We start from the raw sequence: 13,795 nt of genomic DNA on the forward strand, positions 1-13,795 counted from the left end.
CTGCTCCAGCACTCCAGGTGGGATCTCACAAGAGCAGAGTACAGAAGAAAACAAACAATATTTCACTTTTTATCATATCCACCTCATTAGGAAGAGCAACAAAGAAACAACCCCCCAGAAAAAAAAAAAAAAAAAAGGCAAACCAAAAACCCCCTTATTCTTAGCAGTGGTAACTTCTTAGTGCCTCTTGCTTTTTGTCCATAAATTGCTCTGACAAATTTATCAATGCTGGAAAGCAATTTATTTCTTCCACAAAGAAAACACAATATCCTAGTTGACACACAGAGAATTTGCATAGCTTCCCCTCACTAAAGCAAGCAATTTGAAAATATTCCTGAACCTTGTCATATCTTCTAAGCAAATTGCTCAAACCTTGGATGTCAGGGAGCAGCACTGCTTATGCCTTTGGAGAACAACGCCCTCGGAGGAAATTTTCTCAATGTGCAGTCAGCCTGATGCAGTGAGGGAGGAGAGCAGATGATAAACACACAGAGAGTAAGGCTCAATTTGCTAATACGTTTGTGTCTCCTACTAGCCCAGTTCTGCCAGCAAACAATGCCCTGCATCTGCTGCCAAAGATGAGTTCATAAAGCACCAAAAGGTTGTGCCTTAGGTGCTAAATTGCAAAATACACTTCAGAGTCATGACTGCTGAATGAATACACAGTAATACTGTGCCCAGTTCTTTAAGTCCATAGGCAGTTATTGTCTAGGAGCTATTGAAACCCTTTATTTCTAGTTGAAGTTATGACTTTTGGTGAAAAGCCTAACATTTTAAGGCTGAAAGCAAGCAATGACCTCTCTGCTTTGAGTATTACACATTGTCCCAGTTCATTCTGCCTCTCTGCTTTACTCTGGTGAGATCCCACCTGGAGTTCTGCATCCAGCTTTGGGGTCCCCAGCATGGGAAAAACAAGAACCTACTGGAACAAGTCCAGAGGAGGCCACCAAGTTAATCAGAGGGATGGACCAGAGACAATTGGGATTGTTCAGCCTGGAGAAGTTTTGGGGTGACCTGACTGAGGCCTTTCTTCAGGCCCTGAAGGGAGCTGACAAGGAAGATGGAGAGAGACTTTGGACAAGGGCCTGGAGTGGCTTCCTAGTGCCAGAGAGTAGCTCTAGATTGGATGTTAGGAAGAAATTCCTCCCTATGAGTGTTGTTAGGCCCTGGCACAGGGTGCCCAGAGCAGCTGTGGCTGCCCTGGATCCCTGGCAGTGCCCAAGGCCAGGTTGGACAGGGCTTGGAGCACCTGGGATGGTGGAAGGTGTCCCTGCCCATGGCAGGGGAGTTTGGAACTGGGTGATCTTTAATGTCCCTTCCAACTCAAACCATGACTCTACAATCTCTGGTGTGCGGCAAAAAATCACATAATTTTATTTGTTGCCTACTCACGTTTCTTAAATAGCCTTATAGGACATGGTCCAGGATTTGCAATCCATGAGATCAATGGGATTTTCCCAGGTAAAACATTCTGGTTTAAGGTTGGATTGTTTTTTACTTTGACATTTCATTAGCGTGGCATTTCATTAACATAGATCTGTTATCTTAGGTGATGCTAATGATGCCTTCTACCTTTTTAACCACAAAAATAACATGCTGGGAGCTACATCCCTTTCATCTTTCAGAGACTCAAGACTCAACTCAAGAGCTGCCTTTTACCTATCTTTAAATGCTTTTATTCTTAAGCTCACCTCCAAATTGATTTAGATTCCTCCAACCATGTTCTTTTTTACAATAACCAGAAAAATATAGAAAGAACAAAACTTGTCCAAAGGATTAAGTAGCACCCATCATACAAGGGAAATGCACATCTGGAAATGTAAAGAGTGCAAACTAAAGGCAACAAGATCAAGTGAAGTGCTGAATCTTGGGCTCTGCCTCATGGGGATGGAGGCAAACTGCTCCAAGAGGTGAATTTAGAAGCCAGACATGCAGGAAAACAGCAGATTCCTGTCTGGAAGGTGGAGATTCAAAAACAAGCAAATAAGCAAACAAGCAACCCTCAAGCAAGAAAAAGCTTGCTTGCTTTTGGATTCTGTAACATCTGAAATAAGAAATAAAGACATGATGTAGAATGCACAGATACTATATATAAATGTGTTTTTTTAAGCTGATATTAACTGTTTCTGAGATTTAAAAATTACTCTCAAACTGGAATCTGGTTAATCAAGACCTGAGAGAAAGTGCCTTCAAAGTTCTGTTTAATTTAAACCTGATCAGTTTTATGTAGGATCAGTGTCATGGTTCACTTTCTTTCCTCCTTTGTTTTTGGTATTTATTATCAAGACACAGAAAATATCCACTTTTCTTCTTTAAACACTGTAGTTTAAACTTTTCAGTTTAAACACTGTTTAAACACTTCTTTAAACACATACTTCTTTCTTCTTTAAAAACTGGAATTTTAAACCATTCACATTGTGCACAGTAGAAGCTATTACTGTAGATCTTGGAGGAATTGCTCTCAGCTAGATGAGGTATTTTATGTGAATAAAAAACGGAAAGCAGAAGCTTAATATGTACTATTTGGTTACCTGTAGATAACTAAAACACTACTCATGATGACAGTAACCAAAATATGGAAAAGAGAATCCATGAAATGTTCACATTTTACAGTAATTTGCCCTGCAGAAAAGAGGAAAACTGACCTACTTGAAGAAAGAGGGTTATTATATTCATTCTGCTAATCCAGAAAATACAATTTGACATGTAAGTAAACCATAAAGTTATAAGAAGGAACAAGTTAAGTCATGCCAGTTGTTAGGAGTAATTCCACAGCCCTGTCTCTGGCAGAAATGCTCATTGAAGTTGTTGGGAATTAGGCATGTGAGGAGACTGAGGAATTGCATCCCCCTTATTGTGGTTGTTTAGGGGCAGAGTAAATAACAGGGAATTGTGTGTTGGTTTGGCTGCACAGGCTCAGCGTGTGCCAGGGATTCACGTGCTGCTCGTGGGAGCAGCTCAAGCACTGGTGCCAAGGCAGGACTGCAGGACCCTCACTGAAGTTTAAACTGTCTTAGGAACACTGCAGGAAACATCCAGCATTCCCCAAGAGCTGATGTTTTGCCCCATGGCACCAGTGTTCAATTCCTCAGTTCCTCACCTCTGAGCTCAGGCTGAATATGGAGTTCACCAAGCCAGGAGTTCAAGGTGCAAGTTCATCATTACGTAAAAGCAGCACACATCTGCAGAGCTGGCACGAGGACAGTTCCACCTCTCTTCCCACCCGTAACAAAGCCACAAGGACAGGTTTTACCCTTTCTCCTTCTGTTGAAACTCTGCTGCCACTCAGCAAAAATGAAAAATAGGCACTTTTCTGAGCCAAAGGCAGGTTTGAAGGCAAACCTCACAGTTGACATTGCTGGGGAACTCAACCTGCAGTCCCAGTCTGACAGTGAAGGATATCAAGCTACTGAAAAGTGAAGGAAGGAAAAGGAAGCTATAAATATGGTGAAGGGTCTGGAGGGGAACCCGTACAAGTGGCAGCTGAGGTCACTTGGTTTGTTCAGTCTGGAGAAGAGGGGACTGAGGGGAGACCTCATAGCACCCTGCAGGTTCCTCACGATGGGCAGAGGAGAAGTGATCCCTGCTCTCTGGGATGGGTGTGAGGGACTGGCTGGGCCGTGTCAGGGGAAGGTTCCTCTGTTTGCTCTGGGTGTCAGGAGAAGGTTCCTCCCCCAGAGGGTGGCTGGGCCCTGAACAGGCCGCAGGACAGTGGGCAGAGCCCCAGCCTGACAGAGCTCCAGGAGTGTTTGGACAATGCTGTGAGGCACAGGGTGGGATTATTGGATTGTCTATAGTGCCTTATATAAAATAATGGCTTTCCATGGCCCATGATTGTGTTATTCTGCGTGTTTACTGATAGTAGAACTCTACATTAAGACATATCTTGCAGGACAAGAAACCTCAGCCTTTCCTGCAGCACAGCTAGAATATTTCACAGTGCAGTGTGTCAGAGCAAGGCAGCAGCAAATTGTAATGCATGCAAAGTAGATCTGCCTCTCTACTCCACTTAGACATTTCTCTTTTCGTTCATATCTTTCAAGATAGTTTGGCAAAGCATAGCACAGCCCCCTCAGAATAATGCTGTTTTATTGGGTGGGTGTTAGTTAACCCAGCGTAAAGCACCACAAACAACCCTTAGAGCTGATATTCCTTTTGAAATATAAACCTTGAACTACAGCTCATGCTTATCCTCCCTGATTTGTATGTTGGCTTATTTTACAAAGATTTCCATGATACTCTGTTAGATGACAGCATAGATAACTGAATTACAGAAACAAAGGAATTTAAATTGCTGTCTTCTCCCAGGCAGTGTTCCCCATGTTTGAACTTACACTGTGATTTTCCTCTGCAGCTCAGCAATTTGTACATCCAGAGCCTTCCACAAGTGAGGTGAGATGTTTTATTTCTGTGTGAAACCTAAAGGTGATATATAAGCTCTTTCATTTCTTGGACTTGTAATTAACTTAATGAGCCTTTCTACACACATGTCTGATGAGCATCACATTTCTTGGATATCATACTAGCAAAAAGACAAATTGGAGAGAGCTTGGGAAAAACAATCTTTTTTTGGCTTTCCCAAGACAGATTAAAAGAGCTTTATAAATGGCATTTTATAGCATAACACTCACAAATGTTAAAATAAAATCCAGAAAATTGGAATGAGATTTGGTTTAAATTTCAGGTTTCCAAGTGCTCCTTCCTTGAATGAGTGTATTTTGATTTGGATCCTGAGGACCTTCCTAACTCACAATCTTCATTCTTGCATTTCATCAGGACAATGATTTCTAGAAAACTCCTTTACATGCTCTCCTGACTTTGAAAATCTGACCCAGATGGCAGCTCTGAGAGCACACAGAAAACAAACATAAATACTTCTAACTGGGTAATAAGAATAAATACCTTGTCAATTTGGTTAATCTCAGGACTGAGCACTGAACATCTGGATATGCTTTATCTCAGGAGCTGGGAAACTTCTCAGAATTGCAGAGTGACACATCCCCACCAGCCCTGCTGTTGCAGGGTGTGACATTGCTGCCACCAGGATTGCCAACCTTGCTAAATGGTGAGCACTCAGCTCTGACCTCAGGGCTGCTGTGGTCACACACTGGGCAGGTTACATAATGCACCAGGTCAGGTTTAACTGGGCATCACTGAGGTGAAAGATCAGCAGGGTGACCGATTGCATCACCTGTCATTGCCCCAGACTTCCTGCACTTCCCCAGGCAGGACTTTAAACAATCCCTAGATTTTTCTAGAATATTAGATAATTGAGAAAATTAAAGGTTTTCTTGATACATCTTAAGACAAAGGAAGTTGCTTTCAATCTGTTGTTTCAAGACAATTTCTTTCATCATCATTGTTTTCAAAAATCACACACCTTGAGATATGGAAGCATGGAAAGCATAGAAAAAGAAGGGATCTTCAGAAAGACCTTGACAGAAATTGTCTACTCTTAAACTACCAAGTGCCTGTTCCTTAGAAGGGACAAAGAAACTGGTAAAGAATTTAATTCATTCTTTGCTTCCTGAAGCTTGTCTGTCAGAGCTCCCTGCCCATGACAGGGGTGTTGGAACTAGATGGTCTTTAAGATCCTTTCCCACCCAAACTGTTCTAGGACTCATCAGTTGCTCTTCTGGAGCAATTCCAGTGAAATGCAGCAAATCCTGAATTCAGCAATGCTTGTTCTTTGCAGGGTAATTCCATGGAAGGGACTGGGTGATAAGGGAAGCTGTCAGTCCAATTGGTACCCACAAACACCACAGGAGATATCAGATGTTGGGACATCATCACAGAACTGCCCTCACCTGAGAGGACAAGGTTTCAACTGACGTGATGCTCAGTTTGTTGTGTCAGGTTCCTAAAGACCCACAGATAAAAAACCTGACAGCTTTGAAGGTTCCCATTTTGCAAAGGTGATGTAATTTCATATAGTATCTCTTCTTTAAAATTAATGTTTACAGTGTTTTTCTTTAAACTGTAATAAATCAGCATGTGTGGAAAGGAGAAAAATCTTTTATTTGTATTGATCTTGTACATAGATCTGGTATTACTCAAAGTGTTTTCAATCTGTCAGAGGCTGCTCAGTGGAAAAGCACAGATCCTGAATCCTGCTAAAATCCCTCTGCAGTGTTGCAGCCTGCCTAAGCCCCATGGCATGCCACATTTTTAATTACATTTTTCCTGTGGCATTACAAAGAACACAGGAAAAGCAGTGATCAGCTGGAGAAAGAAGCCACTTTGGGAACTCTTCAATGTTTAAAGAGGAAAGTCTAAGAGAAATGGAGTTTAATATCAGTGCTACAGTAGAAAGCAGTGGTGATGTTGCTACAGGCTGCATGAATCATGGACACCACGGAAGAGCTCCTGTGAACAACATGGTAAAGATGCCAGCTAAGAGGATAAAGCAAACCTGTAACAAGCAGCTCATAAATTAGTTGTAGACGTCATTATCTTCCCAGAAACTTTTTCCGAGTGCACTACCAGAAATGGGGCCCACAACATGAGTTTGCCATGACAATAAAGTGCTGTAAAGATCAAGGTGACTTCAGCTGATACAGGGTCATACTGGTTCAGGCCTAGTGATGCAAGAACATAATTATCAGTTTTTCTTCAGGAGGATCTCACCTACCAAATATTTTGCTAGACATCTCGTCTGCCTGTGAGTTGTAAATCTGCTGAAAATCAGACTTTGCTCCCATTCCTGAGAGGTGTTTGGGAGCGCAGCAGCACTTCTCATGCGTTCCTGAGTCACCAGAGAATGCTGCCAGGCACCTCTCAACCTCTGCTGCCACCAGCAGGTGAGACTCGTGTGCTCCACAGTGACCACAAAAATTGGTGATCACATCTCTTCTGAAGGAACTTCTCTTTGCCAGAAACAGGGAGAGTAGGAGACCTCTGAGCTCTCTCTGCTCCTTGTCTTGGGTCATCTCTGGCTCTCTCATGGTCCTACTTGATCTCAGTGAGGAAAAATCCACAGGTGGAAAACAGGAGTCTGTTCTCACCTCAAGAGCCTGTGTGTAGGCAGCACAAATCTTATTACACATGTTCTAATAACAATAATGAGAGAGAACCAGAGAGAGATTGCCAGGAAGGAAATAGACTTTAGTTTAATTTTCCAGTCATGTATTACACAACAAATCCCATTGATTTCCTTCAAGAAAAATGCTTGGTCAATGACATGCCAATAAATATATTTTATCTTTTGTTCCTCCATTTGTTTAATTTTTCATTGTATTCCTCCAACTTTGCAAACTCAACTGCATGAATTGTTGTGGATATTTTTTCCTAAGTACAGTTCTGAAATTCTGGTTAGATTGACATTTCTGACATTTCCCTAACTGTGATGTCACAGTGTGCCTCCTGTACTTGTTTCATTATCAGGTTAAATGAAGTCTGTTTCCAAAGTGATTTTGTGGTTCTTGGACTCAGAATTGGCAGTAGTTCGGGCAGTCTGACCCCCAACTGCTGCTGCCTGCTCACTGCAGACACTGTCAGGTGCTGAATCACAGAATTGTTTGGGTTGGAAGGGGTCTTAAAGATCACCAAGTTCCAACACCCCACCATGGGCAGAGATGCCACCCACTAAATCAGGTTGCCCAGGAATGAGAGAGGCTCCTAACTTTCCTGTTCTCTCTGGAGCATTTGAATTCAAAGCTCTTTTAATTTAATATAGATGCATTTTTGCTTTTTACACTTAGGACTTACTCGTGATTCCTTTTAACATCTATATTCAGCTGTGAGTAGAGTCAGTTTCTGTCTGTGCCTGAAAATATTGCACAAATCTTTATTCAGAATTGTTAGAGATAATGGATACTCAGTGGGGCATTTCTAGAAGTGTTACCAGTGCAAATGGCCTCATCTGGCCAAGGCAAAGTTTGACTGCAATTGCTGTTCCCAGGACTGCTTGGAATAAGTGCCCAGGCACCACATCCCTAACGAGAATCATCCACCCAAGCACCTCCACTCAACAAAGCAGGGAGGGAAGGCTCTGTCCAAAGGGCTTGGAAGAGTTCAGCCAGGAGAACTTTGGTGGCCTGGGATCAGAGCCACAAAATCTGCATTCCCACTGACGTGCATCCCCCTTCCAGTGCCATGCAGAGGTGCAAGTCATGCAAAGTGGGGACCATGACTGCTACATTCTCTGGAAATAACTGTGAAACACCTTTTGGGAATCTGGACTAGAAGTGACTAAAACAGAGTAATAGCAAAAAAGAAAGGCTAGAGCGTCTTGCATAGGAATCAATATTTCCTCTAAAGTGAATACAGTTTTGGCAAAGGTCAAATTGCTGGCAAAGCAGAGCCTTGAAAGGTTTATGAACAGCAAAAAAACACATCTTGAAGGAAGAGACAATTTGTACTATTTATTTTGACATGTAACATTCCCTGCTTTTTTGCTGGGATTTACATTTCTCAAGGAGAAGAAGTAACCCTGTGACCATAGCAGGGCACAAGCCTGTCTTGTCCCAGGAATGTGGGGACACTGTGGGTAACCAACCCTATCGTGCTCTGGGAACCTCTTAGAGTGACAGCAAAGTGACATCAAGACCTGTTTTTTGCATGGACAGTGATGACAATCACAAGTAGGAGGCCATGAATAGTCAAGAGGATTTAAGTCTAGTTAGTCCCAGCTTGAGGCAGAGAAGATGGACTGGGCCAGCCTGCAGGAATGCCTTTCCCACCCTGCAAGGCTTGAACTTTTAACTGCCATGGGTGGCCAGAAGTGGACACACAGTTTGTCAGCAGTGGTGGCACCTGATGGCTCAGACATTTGGGATTGCTGATTGCCTGGCCAGAAAGGCAGGCAGCTCTGGATGCTCCCCGAGCAGCTGAAATGCCCCTGTCTTTTGTAACTCTAACTTAAATAAGGGCTTAAAAGTTACTTTAATTAACCTCCAAGTAAAGGCATTCACACAGCAGCCATGACTTCCAAGCCCGTGACCCGAGGTGAACTTTGTGTTCTGTTAGTAGCTCTGCAAAGCACTGAGGAGACACTGGGTACCTCCTCTGTGGAACGACAGCCTCAGGTCCTTTCAGCTGGCCCAAATTTAGGCTTGTGGCTCTCACACCCTTGATGCCTGCAAAGCTGGCAGTCAGGAGGGTGACTTTGGCAGGAGAGGGCTGTCCCATCACCCATCTCCTCACAGCCACCCAGAGGAGATGAGGTATCACCCTCAGTCACTGACATGCAACACAGGGACCATCAAAACCCACACTAGGTGGGCAAATAGTCCACAAAGCAGACAGTGCCTCATCCCAGTAAAATTAAAAACAGTTGAACAGGGAATAATTTAAAAACCCTTTTTATTTAGACCAACACAAGAGCTAGATAGGATTTATGAGCTAAGTTTTTTGGTTGGAAAGCCAGTGTGTACTTTAAAGCATTGTCAGAGACAGAGAGGATACAGTCTGGAATACTGTGTTGTAATAATTTGTAAAACTACATGAGACAGATTTTTTTAAAACAATTACTTCCCATCCATTCAGGGGCAGATGAGCCCCCAGCTGAAATTCCTTTTCATTCCAATGCTTGTAACGACGAAGATGAAATGTGATTTTCCTTCTAACAAATGCTCCAAAAAGCAAAACCAGAAAAAGCATGTGTTTCTCTGTTATGGTAAGTAGGTCTCTCAGCATGCTGGAAATTCTGTGTTTTACTTACTTTCTACCACAAATGCCCCATTTTTAAAGAAATGAATAATGTAATCATTTTCTCTGATTTATGTTTTCATTTCTGCCTCATTTGGCACTAATGCTGTGTTATTACAAGAACTGGTCTCTGCAAAAAGAATGATCTTTAGATTTCTTATCCAAAACCTGTGAAGTCATTGGGACTGAACTGAACTGCAGAGGAAGGCAGAGAAGCCATGGACATGAGCAGCAGTTGAACACTTTCCCACTGACCAGGCAGATTTTTCCTTCTTGTCTCCCGATGACACAGAGCTGCATTTTCCTGCACCTTCCCAAACGAAGCTCTCCTCCAGGTAGGGTGTCAAGAACGTGACTGGCAGTTTTCAGAAATGATAACGAAACGTGGGTCAAACAGGGCTCGGCAGAGTCCCACGAGCACAGTCAGAGCCTGGGGACGTCTTCGCTGTGGAGCATCCCTGGGATTCGACACGGCCGCCTGCACCCTCATCAGCATCGGGATCGCAGCGCTGCTAACGAGTGCCACAGCTCCCGAGCCCCCGAGGCTTCAGACGTGTGCTGGCAAGCCGAACAGCAGCGAGGAGCATCTTAACAATGAACTTGGAGAAGAATCTGCAGGGAATTAGTGTCAGGCATGTGTAAAGAGGGTTACTTTTCCCATCTCCAACACCTATAATTACATCTCAAAGGTGCTAATAAAATCCAGTGGTTACAGTGGGGTTTTTTTTCTCTGTGTGTCAAAGTTAAGCGTGCTGCCGCGACGCCTAGGAAAAATCAACTTTCTTACACTTCAAATGGCCACGCAAGCAGCAGAAGTGGTGACGGTGTTCCCGCTGGGTCAAAAGGGCTGAGGTGCGCTCCTGGCTCCCGGGGCTGCCCAGCGCTGCCGCCTCAGAGGTGCGGGGCGTAGAAGGGGCCGAGGTACGCGGGGCCCAGGAAGGGGGCGAAGGGGCCGGCGCCCAGCGGGAAGGGGGCGGCCGGCGGCACCAGCACGTTGGCGGCGGCGTAGGAAGGGAAAGTCTGGAAGGGCAGAGCGGCGGGGCCCGGCGGGCTGGGGCTGCCACCGCTCGCCGCCGCCGCGGGGGATGCTGCGGGGGCCGCCCCGTCGGCGCCCGGGTGCTGCTTCTTCCACTTGGTGCGGCGGTTCTGGAACCAGATCTTCACCTGCGTCTCGGTGAGGCTGAGGGACAGCGCCAGGCTGAGGCGCTCGCACACCGACAGGTACCGCGTGGCTCGGAACTTGTTCTCCAGGGCCACCAGCTGCTCGTAGGTGAAGGCGGTGCGCGCCCGCCGCGGTTTCCCGCAGCCTGGCTCTGCCCGCCGCCGCCGGGCGCTCCGCGGCGATCCCGGCTCCTCCGGCCCGGGCGGGCTCGCGGTGCCGCTCCCGTCCCCGCTCGGCTCCTCCTCGTCGCGCTCCTGCCCCGCGTCCTCGGCGCCGCTCTCCGCCGGGGCGTGCGCATCTAGGTGAGACCGCGGGGATCGTCAGGGGATAGCGCACCCTCCTGCCGTTCCCCCTCCGAACCCCGCGCTTCTGCTCCCACATCCCCCCCTCCCCCCAACATAAGGGCAATCACTAAAAATAAAATAAAGGGGAGAAAAATTCCACCCGTCGTGAGAGACCCCCGCGAGTCCCCCCGCTGTGCCACCCCATCCGCGATGGGGAGGGGGGAGCCGTCGATATGGATTTCTTACCAATTAAAAAAGAAGTTATTAAAGTCCCCTTCTGAAGCGAAATAAATCCCCTCCCCCCCCCCCTCCCCATCCCTGCGCTAATGGAGTTTCAGATTTGCGAGGGCCAGATCGATAGATGTCATCTATTAAAGGTAAGTTTTAATCGAACAATATTAGGATCAGGCCGGGGGAAGGAGGTTTGAAGTGGGCACCTGCAAGCTGCGGGGAGGAGATAGGCGGGAGTCGGTAATAGGATATCGATCACCGGGAGCTAAGGCATCCTCCGGTGGGGACGGGCTGGGCAATTACCCAGCCGGCCGTCCCGCGGGCCGGGGCATCCGAGCGCTGCCGCCCCGGGGAACGGAGCGCCCGGGGGCCGCCCTTGCTGGGGGACAGAAACCCGTGCGGTGCCTCGGTAAGAGCCGTGGCCCGTCCGGCGCCGGGGCGTGGCGGCGGCGCGCCCTGATGTGCGCCCTCCTGCTCCGGCCGCAGAGGATGCTCCGCACGCCGGGAGCCGGGCAGGGCGCGCGGATATCCAGAACTTCTCCCTTTGCATCATCGAGACTTAAAATGCAGTTCCAGCCCCCCTTCCCTCGCTCCTGCGGGACCCCGCGTGGGGAGCGCGTCCCGCCGGGCCGAGGGTCCCCGTGTGCCGGCGCCTCCACCTGCGCGCCCCGCCAGCGCCGGCCGGAGAAACGCGAGCGCGTTCCTACCATGTGCCTCTAGTTTATTCCTCCCGCTGCCGGGAGCAGCAGCATCCTTTCCTACTTCAACTCTTCCCAAACTTTTCTCCCGCTCGCCCGAGCGGGGGGCGCTGCCCCAGCTCCCCGAAGCCGCTTCTCGTCTTCTGCTGAATTTCTGGGGATCCAGGATGTCTAAGATGGAGAAGGAGATTTTATGATGGATGGGGGCCGCCTTGGCCCCGCGGTCCGGGCATTCCGGCATCCCACCCCACCCTCCGCGCTGCCCGGAGACCTGCTGGCTCCCAGCGCGGAGCCGGCGGAGCGCGGGGCCGGCCCGGGCCGCTCCGGAGCCGCACGCTGGGCGCTGGCGGCGCGGAGTGAGCGCCGGGGAGGAGGGTCGGCCGGGGAGGCGGAGGGGCCGGCGGCGGGGTGGGGGCAGAGGAGGGGGCAGCGCAGCCATTGGCACGCCGCCCCCGCGCCCCCTCCCCGCCGCGCTGCCTCCGCGGGGGCGCAGCGAGCGCCTCCCTCCAGCGCAGCCTCTCGGCGTCGGGGCTTTCCCGTTACCTGCCCCGTGCAGAGGGGGCGGCCAGGAGCCCCTGGCACCGGAGGAGGGATGCGGCCGCACCCGGCAGCCCGACGGCAGCTGGTGTCCCCTGGGGTCCCGAGAGCCACCGGCTGCACCTGTCCCCTCCTGTGCCCTCGCCCTTCACTGAGCCACCTGCAGCTCTCCCGGTCAGTGCGGCTCCAGCGGGGTGAGCCTCGTGTTCAGAGGGACCTAGAGAGGAGGGATGGCTCCTGCATCCCTCTCCTGTGCTGGGCAGAATCCAAGCTCCAAGTGCTTCCCGTGCCGGCAGCTGCTGTTTGGGATGTGAAGCTGCTGCCTGGTCCTCAAGGAGAAAGGAGCAGCTTTTCGTTTGGGAGCAGCTTGGGATCAGTGTGGTTCAGACTCTGGGCCACTCCTGCAACTCTCTCCCTGTTCCCAGTTAGTAGCCAGGAGAAACTGAGGCCTCCCTGTGCTGGAGGATCGCCTACCCACTGAGCAACCCCCTAACCAACCCTCCTTCTCTTGGGGGAAAACACTTTGTTGCCTGTTCACTCTATAACTGGGGCAGGGGAGGTGACAGCAGGCCAAGCCTCCCCACTCTGCACCAGCCCTGGGACCACTTCTAGCCAGTCCTGCTTATTGAAAACGCACTTGCAGTGTATTTCTGCACACCTGTATCTGTTCAGGGGGAGGCTTTTCCCTCTCCTTGGCATTTCAGCATATTTTGGTGCCATAAATCATCAGATAGACTGGGGAAAGGCACCCTTCAGCCAGGGAAGGCAGCCCTCAGTAGGAATCTGCTGCTCCACCTGCTTTATTCCAATGGAGAGATGCAGAGCACTGCCCTCTTTCTTCTCCTCTTCATCGCTGTCTCAGCTTCAGCAGAATTGGGCTCACAAATAATTCTTGGCATAGGCCTTAAGATAAGAGGAAAGCAAGAAGATGAGATGATGATGTGCAGGGGTAATGTGATTAAAAGTAACTGTTACTGTTAGTTATCCAAGAGCCCATTTGGCACCGGCCTCTGGGGTAGAATACCACAAGAATGTGGAAGAGAAGGGAGCTCAGACCTGAGGAGTTCACACTCACAAGCTACAGGTGGCTAAAGCTTGCTTTTGGGGATGTAGGAGCTGGTGAACTGGGAAAAAAATCTGGTATATGTGAGACTACAAATACTTCTCTTTGAGTCGTTGGGTCTGCAGGAGCTGAGAATGTAAATTGCAGCATTGAAATGAATCTGTGAGCTACA

The 13,795-nt window shown here is 48.3% G+C and overlaps 1 protein-coding gene across 1 annotated transcript; it reads right to left on the reverse strand.

Annotated features, from left to right (window-relative positions):
* Positions 1-10,539: 10,539 nt before the first annotated feature.
* Positions 10,540-11,878, reverse strand: NKX1-2 (NK1 homeobox 2). Its single transcript, XM_058811002.1, has 2 exons — positions 11,629-11,878; positions 10,540-11,108 (listed from the first exon to the last, which is right to left on the reverse strand). The coding sequence occupies exons 1-2, from the start codon at positions 11,876-11,878 to the stop codon at positions 10,540-10,542; spliced, it is 819 nt and encodes a 272-aa protein (XP_058666985.1).
* Between the last annotated feature and the right edge of the window lie 1,917 nt (positions 11,879-13,795).

The sequence above is a fragment of the Ammospiza caudacuta genome, chromosome 9 (genome assembly GCF_027887145.1).
Source record: "Ammospiza caudacuta isolate bAmmCau1 chromosome 9, bAmmCau1.pri, whole genome shotgun sequence".
Classification (NCBI taxonomy): Eukaryota; Metazoa; Chordata; class Aves; order Passeriformes; family Passerellidae; genus Ammospiza; species Ammospiza caudacuta.

Excerpts from the sequence above, each read along its gene's own strand:
- NKX1-2 (XM_058811002.1), bottom strand. The coding sequence starts at position 11,878 with ATGATGCAAAGGGAGAAGTTCTGGATATCCGCGCGCCCTGCCCGGCTC. Across the intron at positions 11,109-11,628 it reads CCCGCGGGACGGCCGGCTGG|ATGCGCACGCCCCGGCGGAG; the intron begins GTAATTGCCCAG and ends GGTCTCACCTAG.